General features: G+C 41.9%; 1 protein-coding gene across 1 annotated transcript in view; it reads right to left on the bottom strand.

Moving 5' to 3' along the window:
• LOC139416360 (protein bassoon-like) overlaps window positions 1-17,128 on the bottom strand; it is a 194,376-nt gene that overhangs the window by 134,772 nt on the left and 42,476 nt on the right. The window contains exon 2 of the mRNA XM_071164895.1: window positions 7,670-8,183. Within this exon, the coding sequence (XP_071020996.1) occupies window positions 7,670-8,183 (514 nt within the window). The remainder of the gene's footprint in view (window positions 1-7,669; window positions 8,184-17,128) is intronic.

The following is a 17,128-nucleotide window of genomic DNA, read 5'->3' as shown; positions in this document are numbered from 1 at the left end:
TGTCGTTTTAGAAACTGTTCTTTGTCTTGTAAGCATTGCATGGCAACACAGGAATTTTGATAGCACACATGGCTGCTGGGCAGAAGGTTGTGAGTTCACAGACCACTGTGGACAAGAGTAAGGGCGGAAAGATCTCCTTTATAGTAAAAGCATTGCTTGGGTCCATCAACGTATTTGCAGGTCCGAGAAGAAATTGCCTTTTATAAACATTTCATACCACACAAATTACCAAAATGACAGGCTAAGAACGGACAGAGAGACAGGCCTATGTGTTCATCTTATCATATTTCACCAATGCCAAATCAGTGAGTACGGTCACATGCACACATTAATGCGATAATTGTTAATAGTCAGATGAATATAATAGTTTTATTAAAGCGTTCACATGTTTTACACGTAGAACGATTCCCCAAACAATCCTGTTACATGGACACATCTGAAAAGGCTACCTGATGGCGCTCTGATAAACGCAGAAAATCGGCAATCAAAATAAACATTGTACCACAGCGAACAATATTTTTGGGAAGCATATTTGATTCTGAGTTGGGACATAGAAAGTTTGCAATGTGAAAATGACTTCTAAGATGCATACATTCCGTTGTTTCCGAACTCACTTCACTCACGCTGAAGAGGGAGGCTCTCGGCTGATGCTGGCACATGTGCAGAACAAATACACCACTGTAATGCCGATTAAGGTGTTCACATGACGCAATCACTCGAAAGATTGCTCAGAACACCAGGTGTTTTAATCAGCGTGCGGTTACTTTGATTTTGACCTTACGCCGATTAAGATAAACTGAGTAAGGCGTTTACGTGACTATTGCATAATCTATAACCTACTGCCGTAATCCGTTTAATATCAAATTATTAGCGTGCATGTCAACGTACTCAGTGTGTCTTGTTTGCAACGTAACTGTCCCTGTTTGCAAATAATTTAATGTGAGACGTCATTAGGATTTTGAGCTTGGTAGGCTTCTTTCAAAACCTAGGCCTACCTTTCAACCCCAGACAGTAGGCCTACCTTTCCACCCCACTACCTTTCCACCCCAGACAGTAGGCCTACCTTTCAACCCCAGACAGTAGGCCTACCTTTCCACCCTACTACCTTTCCACCCCAGACAGTAGGCCTACCTTTTCACCCCAGACAGTAGAACTACCTTTCCACCCCAGACAGTAGGCCTACATTTCCACCCCAGACAGTAGGCCTACCTTTCCACCCCAGACAGTAGGCCTACCCTTCCACCCCAGACAGTAGGTCTACCTTTCCACCCCAGACAGTAGGCCTACCTTTCCACCCCAGATAGTAGGTCTACCTTTCCACCCCAGACAGTAGGCCTACCTTTCCACCCCAGACAATAGGCCTACCTTTCCACCCCAGACAGTAGGCCTACCTTTCCACCCCAGACAGTAGGCCTACCTTTCCACCCCAGACAGTAGACCTACCTTTCCACCCCAGACAGTAGGCCTACCTTTCCACCCCAGACAGTAGGCCTACCTTTCCACCCCAGACAGTAGACCTACCTTTCCACCCCAGACAGTAGCACTACCTTTCCACCCCAGACAGTAGGCCTACCTTTCCACCCCAGACAGTAGGCCTACCTTTCCACCCCAGACAGTAGGCCTACCTTTCCACCCCAGACAGTATGTCTACCGATGCAGAAAAATATAAGCTTTAACTGCTGGCTACTCTTCTTCCATAACTTAACCCAACGAGACAAGGTCACAAGTGTTTCCCTTAAAGATGTCTGGGTTTAAACATCTTCTATTGTACCGAAAGTGAATAGCTTAATCGATTGATAGTGACAAAATTAGGTTACTTCCCTTCTCAATTTTATGTCTCCTCGGTTTTATTTATTGTTTGAATTTAACTGCCTGGTTCACTGACACAGAGTTAGGATATTTAAAGAGTGCTTCGTGGGTGGAGGAATTGGCCCGACAAAAATCTATATAACGTTATATAGAAGCCTAAAGACAAATGTATTCTGTCAAAGAGGTAGCCCTACCTCTTATTTCTTCGGAAGAAATAGGCTCCAACACAAAGCCCTCTTGTTGTTAGTCTAATTAAAATGAAGACGGTTGAAATGAATAATGTCAACTGGAATTTGCTTACTTCAGCACCATGAGCACCATGAGCTGTCTATTTCCGATTGATTGCGCTGTGACTGCTGCTTCAAGTTTCAGGACCACAATGTAAGTTACTCAAACATGGCTTATTGTGAGGACAATAACTCTGATAAACACATCATGGGCAAGGAACATATTGTGTTTATTGAAATCAATTATCGTTGTAGGAAGCTATTAAGGTTGACCTCTAGTCCTCCTCATCTTTGCGCTCTCCTTCTCAAATTGAACATAACATAGGCTATAGGCTAGTCCAGGTGCAAGATATAGCGTCTTTTGGACTTGGCCTAATCAAAATCTATTTTCTGAAGAATTCTTTGACTCTCGCCTTGATCTGCCACAGTAGGCTTACACAGCACAGCACTGGTTAGGCAGCACAAAAAAATATTTTTTTAGCAAGAGCAAAGCAGGCTGGGGCTCAGGGTTGGAATATCTATTTCGGTGTGTAAGGCAGCCTAGTTTTATTTACACCATCCCAGCAGCTATCTTAGAACAGTGGAGGCTCCTCAGAGGAGGAAGGGGAGGACCCTCCCCCTCAGTGAATTAAAAAAAAAACATTTTCAGATAAAACTATACTAAATATATTCAAGTCACCAGGGTAAAATAAAAACACGCCCTGTTAAGAACTATTTTTATTTTTTAAAATATTTTTTATATATATTGACTTTAAATGTTTAATTGATTAAAACACACTGTTTTGCAATGAAGGTCTACAGTAGCCTCAACAGCGCTCTCTGGGGCCGCATCATGGTGTAGCCGGAGGACAGTTAGTTTCCGTCCTCCTCTGGGTACATTGAATGCAATACAATCAATGCAAAACCTAGGAGACTGATAGTTTTCTCCCCCTTCCATGCAGATAAACAGTAATTATGACAACTTCTGGAGGATGTCCTCCAACCTATCAGAGCTGACATGTTGTCGACCCAATCAAAATATCTGAGAATCAATCTAGTACTGAAAGCATAAGCAAGAGCTAGCATTGCAGTGCAGAAAATGTGGTGAATAGTTGACTCAAAGAGAGAAAATGACAATAGGTGAACGATTTTTAACAAATTAATTTCTTTAGAAATGAAGGAGTCGCAAGAGAGGGAGAGAGAGAGATAATTAGTTGTATTTGTTTTTTACTTTCACTTATCTAGCAAATGTAGCTAGCTAGTTTAGCCTACTCAAACACCTGGCTCAAACAGAGCAGGATGCTATGTTAGCTAGCTGGCTATGGCTATCCAACACTGGACCTCTTACAAGTCAAGGTAAGCTTTTGGTTTTATAAATGTATTGCCAACGGGGCCCGCCGGTATAACTGCTAAACTGCTTGCTGTACACCAGGGGTGTCAAAGTCAAATGGACGGAGGGCCAAATAAAAAAATCAGCTACAAGACGAGGGCCGGACTGTTCGAATGTTCATTGAAAAATTTTTAAATGACGCATATAGTCTAGTGAACCTAATTGAACCTACTGAAAACCTAACAAATATATTACAATATGATCAGATAAATAAAGCAATATTTTCTTATGGCTCTGTCAGTAATCTTTAATTTTCAACAGACACAAAAGACAAATTTCCTTTATATAAATATCCCCATAACATGAACATTAAATGAAAGAAACCGGTATTCAAGGCACCATCAGTAGACTATATTTTCTATTTTAGCAAAAGTGGGCTAAATTTACTTCAAAGAAAAAACAATAATAGCAATTTTCTATCATCCACTCAACTGAAATATTTTTAAAATATAATTGGATTGAAATACAAAAAAATAAAGTGCAAAAATCTATTAATCAAAAACAACACTTTGTTTAAGGAGAAGTAACATGCAGTGAAAACAAATATTAAATTTTAACTTTTAAACTTGAACTGAGTAAAAACTCTAAATATGTGATTGCACAGTAATGTTCACTTGTTTGAGGTTGAGGGTGATACTTGGTGGTGTCCCATCTTTTCCACAAGTTCATCAATGTTCGGGGTAAGGCTCTGAGCTGAAGAAATCCTCAGAATTGAGTGGAGGTGTTCAGCAGTAAGTCGACTTCTGTGTGATGTTTTGTTCAGGTTCATCAAAGAAAACAGTTGTTCACACAGGTATGTGCTGCCAAACATAGACAACGTTTGAGCAGCCTGGATGCGCAGCTGGGGCATTGTGCCGGGGAGGAAACGGGCGAACTCCGCAGCACCCACTGCCGCATATTTTGCCCTCAGTGCATCATTGCATTGGAGGTCAATCAACTCCATTTGGAGGTTTGGTGGTGAGCTTTCCACGTCAACAGCAAATGGGTTACCGAGCAGTTCCAACCTGCTTTTTTGTGCTTCAAAGTCAGCAAATCGGCGTCGAAAGTCAGCGGCAAGCATACCTATTTTATCAGCCAACTGTGTGCTCGGGAACGCACTGGTAGAGAGCTTCTCTTTCATGGTCTGGCAGCTGGGAAAGTGGCTCAAATTTTCTTTCCGCATCTGCGTCTCCCACAGAGTCAGTTTGGTTTTAAATGCCTTCACTGTACTGTACATATCAGAGATGACACGATCCCGACCCTGCAGCTGCAAGTTTATTGCATTCAGATGACTCGTAATGTCACACAGAAAAGCCATTTCACACAGAAACATTTCGTCTCGGAGTTGTGTTGTGTCTTTCCCTTTGCTGTCCAAGAACAGACAAATCTCCTCACGAAGCTCGAAACATCTTTGAAGCACCTTTCCCTGGCTTAGCCATCGCACCTCTGTGTGATAAGGCAAATCACCATGCTCCGTTTCTAACTCCGTCAGAAATGCCTTGAACTGGCGGTGATTCAAACCTTTGGCTCTGATAAAGTTAACTGTGCGCGTGATGATGCTCATTACATGCTCCATTTTCAAGGCTTTACCGCACAACGCTTCCTGGTGTATGATACAATGATAAGCTGTCAGCTCACCTGTCGCGTTTTCCTCTTGCATCTTTTCCCGTATCTTCGCCACCAGTCCGCTCCTGTGTCCACACATCGCAGGTGCTCCGTCGGTTGTCAAACCCACGAGTTTTTCCCAAGGCAGCTCCATCTCATTTACACATCTTGACACCTCTTCATACAAATCATGCCCCGTAGTTGTGCCATGCATAGGACGTAAAGCCAAAAACTCCTCTGTCACGCTTAGGTTGGAGTCCACTCCGCGGATGAAAATTGACAACTGGGCAATGTCAGAAATGTCGGTGCTCTCATCCACAGCCAAGGAATATGCAATAAAATCTTTTCCCTTTTTCACAAGCTGCTCTTTTAGATTGATGGACAACTGGTCTACTCTCTCGGCAATGGTGTTTCTGCTCAGACTCACATTTAAAAAGAGTTGCCTTTTTTCTGGGCAAACTTCGTCACAAACTTTAATCATGCAGTTTTTGATGAAATCCCCCTCCGTAAATGGCCGGGCTGATTTAGCGATCTCTTCTGCCAAAATAAAACTGGCCTTGACAGCAGCCTGGCCTTGTGATTTGGCTTTTTTGAACAGAGCCTGTCGAGATTTGAGGCCTCGTTTTAATTCCTCTGCCTTTTGTAGCCTTTGTTCCATGTCCATATTCTTGTTTTTGTCCGCGTGTTTCGTTTCATAATGTCGTCTCAGATTATACTCTTTCAGTACCGCCACACTTTCTCCACACAGAAGACACACAGGTTTTCCAGCTACCTTCGTGAACATATACTCCGACTCCCACCTTGTTTGAAACCCCCGGTTCTCAGTATCCACCTTCCGTTTTGCCATTTTTGATGGGTATCTGAAAGTTAATTTTACTGTGATGCTGACGACTGCTGTGCCAATAAATATTGAAATGAAGCAGCCTACTGCTCGGTGCGTCACCTTTGCATTGTGGGAAATGTAGTATTGGTGCGTGTAAAAGATCTGCGGGCTGCCGGCTTGCTGCGGGCCGGTTCTAATAATAAATCAAGATCATCCCAGGGGCCGTAAAAAACCTTCTTGCGGGCCGGATGTGGCCCGCGGGCCTTGACTCTGACATATGTGCTGTACACTGTACTGCATGATTGTAGCGGGTTTACTAACGCGTTAATTCTAGTCGCTAGCTGTGTTAGCTAATATGGTGACAACAGTGTAGGCTGTGTGTAGTGGTTAACGGTAATGGGATGAAGGTTTGGCTTGGAAAGGTTTTTTCATCTGTTTTATTGTGCACTGAAGTCCACAAACGAAGGGAAAAGGTGAGAGGAGGAGAGCGCGTAGATGAAGAAGAAATTATACAACGAGCAAATTATCATGCGGTTTGTATGTGGTTGCTATGAAAGTAAACTGTGCTTACGGTTATCAGAGGTGTGTTCATTCTGCCAATTCTGTTGAAAAACATTTCTTAAATGAAAGCAAACGGAGCGAAACGGAGATAAGCATACCTGAATTTGTCACTGTTACCTTGATTACTCACTTTTTTCTCTCGACCTGTGTGCACCTACGTTGTAAACGTTCATTCATAGGCTAGGTTGTAGCAACCTAATGATGGGTATAGGGAAAATTTGAGTGTCATGTTGTAACCTAAACCTGTCGGTGTTACTTTGAGCTCGGTGAATGGAAAATGAATGACAGTCGTCCAATATGCTCAAATAGAAATAAATCTATGCTCATAAAAACAAAAACAAATTCCTCCCTTATCTTAAACGGCACCGACCGCCACAGTCTTAGAAATATAACTTTGCTCCCTGCTTCTCCAAACACGACCCTGCCCTGGACTACATATATTTTTTAAACTAAACCCTCCCCTGAAATTGAAAAAGCATGACCCTCCCCCATTTTACTACAGGTACCCATTCTGTAAATTTCAATCCATCCCTTACATCTAAGTGCACCTTCGGGCATTTACCATACACCCTACACCCTACACACTCCATCCTGCCTTAGTAGACTAATGGAGATTCTGTCATCGCCTCGAGAGAAATTACTGCCACTTACCAATACACACACTCTCACTCTTTCTCCCCCCTTCTCTCTTTCTCCCTCATCGCTCTCTTTCTTGGCCGTGTAACACTCCACTTCCCACTCTCTCTTCATCATTTCCCCACATTCTCTCTCTCCCTGGTCCCACTCCCAGAATATAATACACCCAAATGACTCTCACAATAAGACATGATGGCAGGCCGACTAGAACTCATCTCAACACTGCTTCGTCCGCATCCTTGGGGCGAAAAACATGCCACAGCATCTCCTCCCTCACTTCATTCTCTAAAACCTGCCTGCCTGGTGCCGCTTGCCCGCCTGTCCACACGTTGAGGGGAAGGACAGAGAGACGGCCTCCCTGTCAATCTCCTGCCAATGGCTGCTGTCAAAACAGAAGCTGACAAGCGAGACCGACGAAGACGCTAAGACGGCCTAGGCGGGACACCCTACTGACAGCAGGCTCTGTCGGGCTCTCGCCGTGAGAGAGAGGTCACAGAAACTGGAGACAGAGGAGATGGGAGAGCTTCACACTCATTAAGGAAGGGCCTTTTCTATGTCTGGGACTCAGAGATTGGAGAAGACTAAATTACATATATCTGCATGAGAGAGACTTGAGCTGTATTAGAGTCAGCATGTTAACAGGCAGTGCTTGTTGCTTACCTCTGTGAGGTGGGGGTTGGGGTTGAAGCCACACTGGTTGCAGACGGTGGAGCGGCACTGTGTGCAGGTGTTGTAGTTTGGCAGGGCCGGTGGATTGGTCAGCTCCGTGGTGGAGCAGAGTGGGCACAGCTTGCTGACGGGCATGGGGGCGATCTGGGGCACTGAGTAGGGTGAGGTGGGAGTGATCCCACGGTCCGGGGACATTGAGGAGGAGCGACCCGTCCGGCCACCCGAACCGCTAAAGTCCACCTGGAGGTTTCGTCTGGAGGCGTGCTGACCGGGCTGACCGGGGCTCTGGCCATGCTGACCTGGACCACCACCCATCCCAGCACCCATCCCTGGCCCATGACCCTGAGCCTGCCCTGGGCCTGGGCCGTGGCCTGAGCCATGGACTAGGCCTGAGCTATGCTGCATCGGCCTGTGGCTCTCTTGGTTGGCCAGTCTCTGACCTCCTCCTCCACCCATTCCTCCGTAGCCAGTCTGCATCCCAGATTTAGGACTCCCCATGGGAACCCTGAAGAAAAACAACAGGAATCAAATTAATTTCAAATATAACATCCCTTCTGTTTAGCTCTTCTACAGATTGTGAACAATATATTTGGTGGTTTGGTCAGTATCCCTGAATCTTATTATTCTATCAAAAAATGTCCCTCACCTCCGGCTAAGACTGAAACAAAACACTGAAAAACTGCTCTGATCTGGGGAAAGCATCAATTTGGATCAAAGAGAACCACAGTAGTTCCGGCCAATCATTTGCTTAATTTGCTTCAGTTGATTCATGGGGAGTTTGACACAAGTATTCATTGTAGGGAGAGACCTATTTTGCGACAGCCTGAGTCGGTATGAGACATTTGCTTTCAGCTACATGTGAATGTCACAAAATCTCTCTCATCCACCGCCCACGCCTTAGATCTGAAGTTACTGTCTCCAAATTCACATCTACTCAAAGCCCTGCGAGCCAGACTTCACCTAGTAACCTTCACATGGAGCGGACTTAGGGAGGCAGTGCGTGCGTGTGTACACTTAATACAGTCTCATCTGGTCTAATGATGTTAAATGTCTCCTGGCAGCTCTCATAACAGTTTGCCCTCTTCACTGTAAGCTCTACCCCAGCAGGTAAAAGGCTACAAAGGCCACAGGAGCATCAAACCAACCAGGCGGCTGGAGCAAAGTGCTATAATGAGGGGTTCAACACATAGAAAGCAGGCTAAAGTGCATACGTTTTTTTTTGCAGGCTGTCCGGAAGCTTCTACCGTGCTTGAGCCATTTCAGCACCATGAGCCATTTCAGCACCGTTTTAGCACCATGGCGCTCTCCACTTACACATAGACATGACTCACTTTGTCCTAAACGCTTACAGTCCCACCTAAAGTAAACAACGAAATCAGTCCCACCTAATGTGAACAATATGTTTGCCATGTGTCTGTATGCAGGCTAAAATGGTTCAAATGTTAATTACATTTTTAACAAAGGATCCATTATTAACTCAAGCACTGTGCTTACTGTACTCTCCATGTTAAAAAAATATAATAATCATCTTTTCATTCAGTAATCTAAATAACTCTATGGACCGTAAAGGAAATCATACCTCAACGTATCATGCTCATGCACTTATATATAGGAATTAGTGGATACATGGGACACTTTTAAATGTGCCTTTAGAGGCCATGCAATTTAGTACTCATCTATAAAACAAAAGCAATTTAGGTCAAAAGAGTCCATATTAACAAAGAAAATGGAAGGACTAACAGTACAGATAGATAGCAATCAAAACTCTACCATAGAGGCACAGAAAAATAAATGGAGGAACTTATTCAAGAAAGATCCAGTGTAATATATTATAAAACATAAAGCGAACTGGATGGAATATGAGGGAAAAATGCACCAAATTATTTTAAAATCTTCAACATAGAATGCTACCAGAAATAATTGACTGAAACTTGTTACCTATGATTCACCAAACAATATTTTTAAAAGAGGAAGTAAAGTACTTTAAGCATATGTCTTCTGCATCTCCAGTAACCGAAGCTAATTGTATGAATTGTTTTCCCTATTAATAATGTAAAATTAACAGCTGTACAGAAGGACTCATGTGAAGGCCAAATTACAGAGGAGGAACTTCTTGATGCAATTAAAGCCTTTCAATCCAGGAAAACTTTTATATATATATATTCAGAGGACCATTATAAGCATGTTTTAACCACTCCTATATAAACGGTAGATTAACGGACACGCAACAAGAAGGTCTGATATCATTATTACTGAAACAGTATCCAAGTGGTAAATATAAAGATCCGGTCCACTTAAAAAAATTGGTGGCCTCTTACACTTCAGTGTTGTGATGCAAAAGTTCTAGCAAAATGCTTAGCGCATAGAATTAAAAAGGTATTGTCGGATATTATTTATCCTAATCAGAAGTTTTTTTTTACATGAACTATACATTAGAGATAATATAAGACAAGTACCGGAAACAATAGAACATTCTGGGAAACCAGGCCTGGTATTCATAGCTGACTTTAAAATGACATTTGATAAAGTACGACTGAAGTTTAAATATAAATGCCTGGAATATTTCAATTTTGGAGAATCTCTCATAAAATGGGTTAAAGTTATGTATAGTAGCCCTAGGTGTAAAATAGAAAATAATGGTTACTTCTCAGAAAGATTTAAACTGTCAAGAGGAGTAACACAAGGTTGTCCACTATCGGCATATCTATTTTTTTTGCCATCGAAATGTTAGCTGTTAAAACTAGATCCAACAATAACATTAAGGTGTCATTGCACGCTGATAATTCATGTTTTCTTTTGAATCCACAATTAGAATCCCCACAGCCTCATAGAGGATCTGAATACTTTGTCTAACCTCTATGGATTAAAATCAATTTATGATAAGTGTACAATATTACGTATTGGATCTCTAAAAAAAAAGACAACTTTTGCATTACTGTGTAGTTCATCAATAAAATGGTCTGACGGGGATGTTGACATACTCGTTATGCATATGCCAAAAGAAAGAAATAATCTCACATTTTTATAGAAAGTTAGCAAAAATAGATAAGATCTTGCTACCATGGAAAGGAAAATATTTGTGGAAAAATCATCGGTCAAATCAGTTGACCTATTTGGTTTTGCCTACACCTAGCGATCTGCTTTTTAAATTATCTGAGCAAAAAATATTTGGAGGGGGAATGGCAAGCCAGACAAAATTAAATGGGCCTATTTATATAATTAATATGAATTCGGATTGCAGAAATGATTAAATATTAAAGCATTAGACCTCTCACTAAAGGCATCAGTCATACAAAAATTATAATTAAATCCGAACTGCTTTATCGCAAATTAGAAGAATGTCTCCCCATGTTCAAGAATGGCCTTTTTTCCCATTATTCAGATTCCAACCACTCGCTTTCGGTTATTTGAAAACCAAATCATCTCCAAAATATTGTTATTTTTTAAACAAGCCATAGAAAGTTGGTTGCAATTTCAGTTTAATCCACCAGAAAAGATAGAACAAATAATACAACAAATCTGGTGGTTAAACTCAAATATACTAATTGTAAAAAACTTTATTTTTCGAGAATAAAAAAAAAAAGGTTCAGCGGCTAGCAAAGGATTCACCCCTTAGAATGTTTCCTACTTTGTTGCCTTACAACCTGGAATTAAAATGGATTTTGGGGAGATTTGATTTACATAACCTGTCTACCACTTTGAAGATGAAATATGTTTTTTATTGTGAAACAAACAAGAAATAAGACAATAAAAACATAAAACTTGAGCGTGCATAACTATTCACCCCCCATTACAGGAAATCCAAATAAAAATCCATTTAAATTACAGATTGTAATGCAACAAAATAGGAAAAATGCCAAGGGGATGAATACTTTTGCAAGGCACTGTATAATCTTTGTAAATTATATCATAAATAAGTAGGACTGGTGGTGTTGTCACATGCAGCTAACACAAATACATGGAAATGTCTGCTCTACCCAAAATTACAACCAACTGATAGCAGCATTACCACAAAAATAGAAGCGGCAAGTGGAAGGGGGAAAAAGTAAGGAACTTGTCTGTCGGTCCTGCATTAAAGACCAAAATTGGTTAAAGCAAATTGTGATAAATAAAAATATATACTAGTTTCATTTAAGGACCAAAAATGACAGCTGTGCAATATAGATTGCTTAATAGTTGGGAAGAGATTTCGATGTACCGATTCCAATGCACATGGTTTATGAATTGACATGCAAAACGACGCCGGATTCAAAACTTAGAATTGTTGAATTTAAAGGATTATACAAAATTCTTGCAACCAATAGAATGTTATATATATATATATATATGGGGGATACAATCTTCCCAGCTCTGCAGATTTTGCTGCGAAGAGGCAGAGTCATTCGATCATTTATTTTGGTACTGTCCATATGTAGCTTGTTTTTGGTCACAGGTCCAGGAATGGCTGAAGAATTGCAACATTTACCCAGAACTAACTCTGCAGATAGCAATACTGGGTGATTTGAAAAGTCACGGTCAATCGATCAATAATATAATAATACTTTTAACAAAAATGTTTCTCTTTAATTTACAATCTGTAGAAACGATGAGAATAGAAAGGTTCAGAAGTGTAGTGAAGCATCACAGCACAGTTTAAAAATATATGGCAAATAGAGATCCAATATGAATGGTGTTAAGAGATAGACGGGAGGGTTTGAATGGAGCTGGAGGGTGGGACTGATAACAACAAGATAACACATGTAAAATACACTGTGTGTGTAAAATGTATTTAGGTTCAGGGCTTTTGTGAAATAGCACAGTTAAAAATATATGGCAAATAGAAATCAAACTGGATGGACATCAGAAATGGATGGGAGAGGTTGAGGGTAGAAGAAGGCCAGGACTAAAAACAAACTAAATATAACTATCGTAAAAAAAGATTGTGTCCGTAAAATATACACTACCGTTCAAAAGTTTGGGGTCACTTAGAAATGTCCTTGTTTTTGAAAGAAAATTCCAATTAAAATAACATCTAATTGATCATAAACACAGTGTAGACATTGTTAATGTTGTAAATGACTATTGTAGCTGGAAACAACACATTTTTTATGGAACATCTATATAGGGGTACAGAGGCCCATTATTAGCAACCATCACTTCTGTGTTCCAATGGCACGTTGTGTTAGCGAATCCAAGTTTATCCATTTAAAAGGCTAATTCATCATTAGAAAACCCTTTTGCAATTATGTTAAGCACAGCTGAATCTGTTGTGCTAGTTAAAGAAGCAATAAAACTGGCCTTAGAACATATAGTATTATATAGTATTGGAAGTAGAAGCCCAAGTGTTGTTGTTTATTATCCGACTGCTGTGACAATCTATTGACAACAAAGCCTGTCGGAGAAGAAGCAGGGTACATAACAGAAGCCTTAAAACTGTTTTCGCCTTGTAACAGTCGACTGATTTCTCTTCCTTGTTTCCCTTTGTGTTGAACTTTCCAGTGCAGTTCCGGACAGTGTTGAACACAAAACGTACACTCGTGTACGCACACAGTACACGTGCAAACACACACACGTGCAAACGCACACATACACTCACCTAGCAGGTTTTGAGAGGTTTAGCTTTCTGCTACAAAGATCAGGGATTGTCTAGCATTCCCTCTGTCTCCAGATGCTGCAGAAGAAGAGGGACGCAAATGTGGTACGCGGGGGGATCTCTTCAAAAGGACACCTGGGTTTATTCAATCTATTACCAGTAGTGGGTGTGTTATTACACATACAGAGGAGCGCATCAAGCTAAAGCAGCTCACAAAGGCGGCTGCCGCCCAACCTACATTCAAGCGGTCACACTGCTCAGGTAAGGGGGTGGGGGGTGACTCATTCTAAACCTAAAGCCTTTACCCTGATTCACTCAAAGTGCTCGAGGAAATGAGCATGAAACAGCACTGGGGCTGTAAGAAAGACTCGCAGCCATTTCTGAGCTCCCTCCCCCTCTCTCATCTGTGGACAGCAGGAGAGCCAGAGAGGCAGAGGAGAGAGAATCAAGCTGCTTTAGGCCTGTGAACCTGTCATGCTTTGTACATTCACCCATTAACCGGGTGAGTCCGTGCATGGGCAGAGCAGCTCTTTGTGAGCTGTCCGAGGAGCAGAACACGACCACAGAATAGACTCATAGACGTCCGGACTGATGCTAACGCCGCGCCACACCTCGCTACAATAACGCAGTAGTCTCATAATTACTCAGCAAAGACGACGTGAAAAACACACTTTCCTCCAACAGCAACACCTTTTTCTCAGTGTTTACAGAGCTGCTCCGGCCGTTTCCCGGAGGTCATTCATCAGTGTTGCGTAAGAAGTTAATGACTCTGACCGTGCTAGCCTCCCCCTTCTCTTCAGCTGGCTAATACAGGAGGTTAGATTCAGGGGTCACCAATTAAAGCTGATGTGTGAAAGGAAAGCGCTAGTCGTAGCTAGCCGCGCGTTGTGCTGTCATACTGTATAGCTGGGTCTCCTGTTCTTTGAATGGCTCTCTCTCTCTGTTGTTCACAGCTGGGTAGGTTCCTGCAGTAGGCTAATGGTGTGTGTGTTTTTTCTTTTCTCTCTCTCTCTCTCTCTCTCTCTCTCATTTCACTGCCATTACTAGGACTTTCACTGCTATCGATTCTTCAGTTCGTAGCACACACACAGAGGCCCAAACAGAGCCAGTTTCAATAGGCTCTTCACGTTTTGTCTTGACAGCTCATCCACTACAGTACACACTGTAACAGTAAAAAAAAAGGGGAAAAAAAGAAAAAGCAGGGTTGAATTTCAACCCCGAACATTAACTCTTACTACTCCTTACAGTTCAGCGTCATCAAGCTCCCTTGTCCAACATGACCCATTTAAAGCACACCTGTCGAGTGCTGCTGTGCAGTGGGGTTGTATAACAGGGTCCCATTAGGGATGCATTCTGGTGCTACTGGTACCAGCGGAGCAGGTGACGTCGACGGTGACCTTCTCTTAAGGCGTCACTTGATCAGGCAAGCATCCCGAGCAGGCAGGGGCACCCGAGGGCCAACTCTAAACTGCTGACACTGACAGCCACAGTCAGTGTTCTATTAGACATAGTACATACACTGTACCGGACGCACACACACACACACAGAAAGATAAGGTACACAAGGGAGTGATTACACACACATACACACAGCGATAAAGATGGTGACACGTGGGCTTTGACGTGGATAATATTCCTCTACTGCAGTGGGATTCAAAAAATAGGACCGATTATTGTATGGGACAATATGCAAACGTTTTTGAGAAAGATAATTAGAAAAACACAACTTTCTTGAGTTAATGTATTTATTGGTTACTTTTCATTTCGATAAGAGATGAAAATGTAATGAATTGAAGGTTAATTGTTGATGTAAAAATCGAAATTGACAGATTTCGCGAGAAATGAAAACGTTTGAATACCACTGCTCTACTGTATAGGAGCCAAACCAGACCACTAGAATATAAATGTTCACCATAATAAATTAAGATGACTCAAGTGGCATGTGGCCTGCACTTAGTTACAATATGCTCCAACAGCAAGGTAGCCAACGTATCCTTTAATCATTTTATGTAACTCCCTCTACCTCCTAGCATTCTTTAACAAACAGGTATCGTAAATTCTCTGGAGCCTAACGTGTTGGTAGGGGATTGGTATTATCATTTTATAGCACCCCTGCATGGGCGGACCCATCTGGCCCGGTCAGATTTAGCAGCTACATGAATGTTCACATGTACAGTTCACACTGACACGAGAATAAATACACACGCATTCTCACACACGCACACACACACATAAACATACATTATTTTCCCCGCATCTGTTACCTGCCCACGTTTCAGGGGGAAAAACAGGCTCTCTGCATCCTGCAGTTAGATATACCATTAGCGGTCCTGTGTGAAACAGACCGTGCACTATGAATCACAACGACACATGGAGGCACACGCGCGCGCACACACTCAGCACATAGGGTGCACTCACACATGCTTGCAAGCGTTAATACACACATACACATAAACCCCCTCACACACAACTGACTGAAGGGTAGAGCGCTTCATTTAGCCTGCCTTGTGAAATCCACCAAACCAAACGAATCACATCTAAATGTAATTTCTGAATGCAGATTTGATTTCTGCGGCTGCTGGGTTCGCTGCGCAGTGGCTTCGATCTGTGCGTGGTGGTGAAAGCCCCCTGCTCCGATAAATGGGTGTTTTGTGTGAAATTGATCAAAGGGAAAAGCTCAGAGAGGGTGCTCTCTGTGAAGAATCCTCCTGTTTAGCATTCCGCTCCACATCGCAGAGAGCCGGGAAACTACCCCTTGCATTGTCATTTTCCTCACCACACCACCAAGAGAGAGGGGTTGCCGGCCAGGGAGACAGACACATACACATGTGCGTATATTCATGCATATTCACATGCCTAGGGCTGTGGCGCTCTTGAAATGTTGTCAGCAGGTTATTGGCATGCTTAAGACTGCTGGTCTCATGGTAATTGACCGTTAATGAACATAAACACGTTCAGCATCTCCAGGCCTCCACTCATACAAACTGCTAATATACACCATAATAATAAATATATGATTTATTTTAGTCAGGTCTAAAGAAACATTATTATATGAAGAAAATTTATTTAATAAGAACAGAATATGAGTCGGCTTATAACTAATGTTATTTGGCTATGTGGCATGCCGTAGTAGGCTGTAGGTTTGTTCATTTAGCAGACAAGATAGGCTTCTAAGTCCCGTGTCATTATTTTATATTATATAATTTGCTAGTAAGAAGAATATAATTGAACTTAGCTGAATAAAACAGAACGGATATTTTTCACAATCCGGAGCCAGTGCGCATATGAAGGCTATGTTGAGCATAAAAGTGAACATATGAAACAGGTCCAATATGCTAGATTTAGATTTATTTAGCAACTTTAGTTTGTAATGAGACAAACCTTAGAAACGACTTAGAATTCAAAACATATATGGGCTGCATGATACGACTATAGGCTATTGATGATTTGTGAAAGTCGCAAAAAAAGCTTGAGGCCTGTTCCTTGCCTCTGGCTGCACAAGCTGCTCTCTCTCCAGCGGTCATATTATCATCCATCAGACTATTCTCAATTTAATATTGTCTTTACTAAAACGCTAAATTAGTTTCGATTAAGAATGGCCCATTTTTTTTTACTTTCCCGCCTGTTCGTTCGGGTAGGCTACCCCAGCTATTTCACTCTCTGCGCGACAGATGATATTCCGCCCAAACTCTGTAAACAATGGACTCCCCATCCCTGTTCCTGAAGGTACCCCGTGCTTAATTTGGGAAACCAAGTGAAATCTGTTCGGGAACATACAAAGTAACATGTTTTCACAACTAAACATATTTTATTCAACTGTTTTATTCAATCCTCTCTCTGTATGCTTGAGAAAGTAATTTTTTTTATTTCTTATTTTA

This window comes from Oncorhynchus clarkii, chromosome 9, assembly GCF_045791955.1.
Source record: "Oncorhynchus clarkii lewisi isolate Uvic-CL-2024 chromosome 9, UVic_Ocla_1.0, whole genome shotgun sequence".
NCBI lineage: Eukaryota > Metazoa > Chordata > Actinopteri > Salmoniformes > Salmonidae > Oncorhynchus > Oncorhynchus clarkii.
Note: the sequence above shows the minus strand (reverse complement) of the source record. Positions and strands in the feature narration are given on the sequence as shown.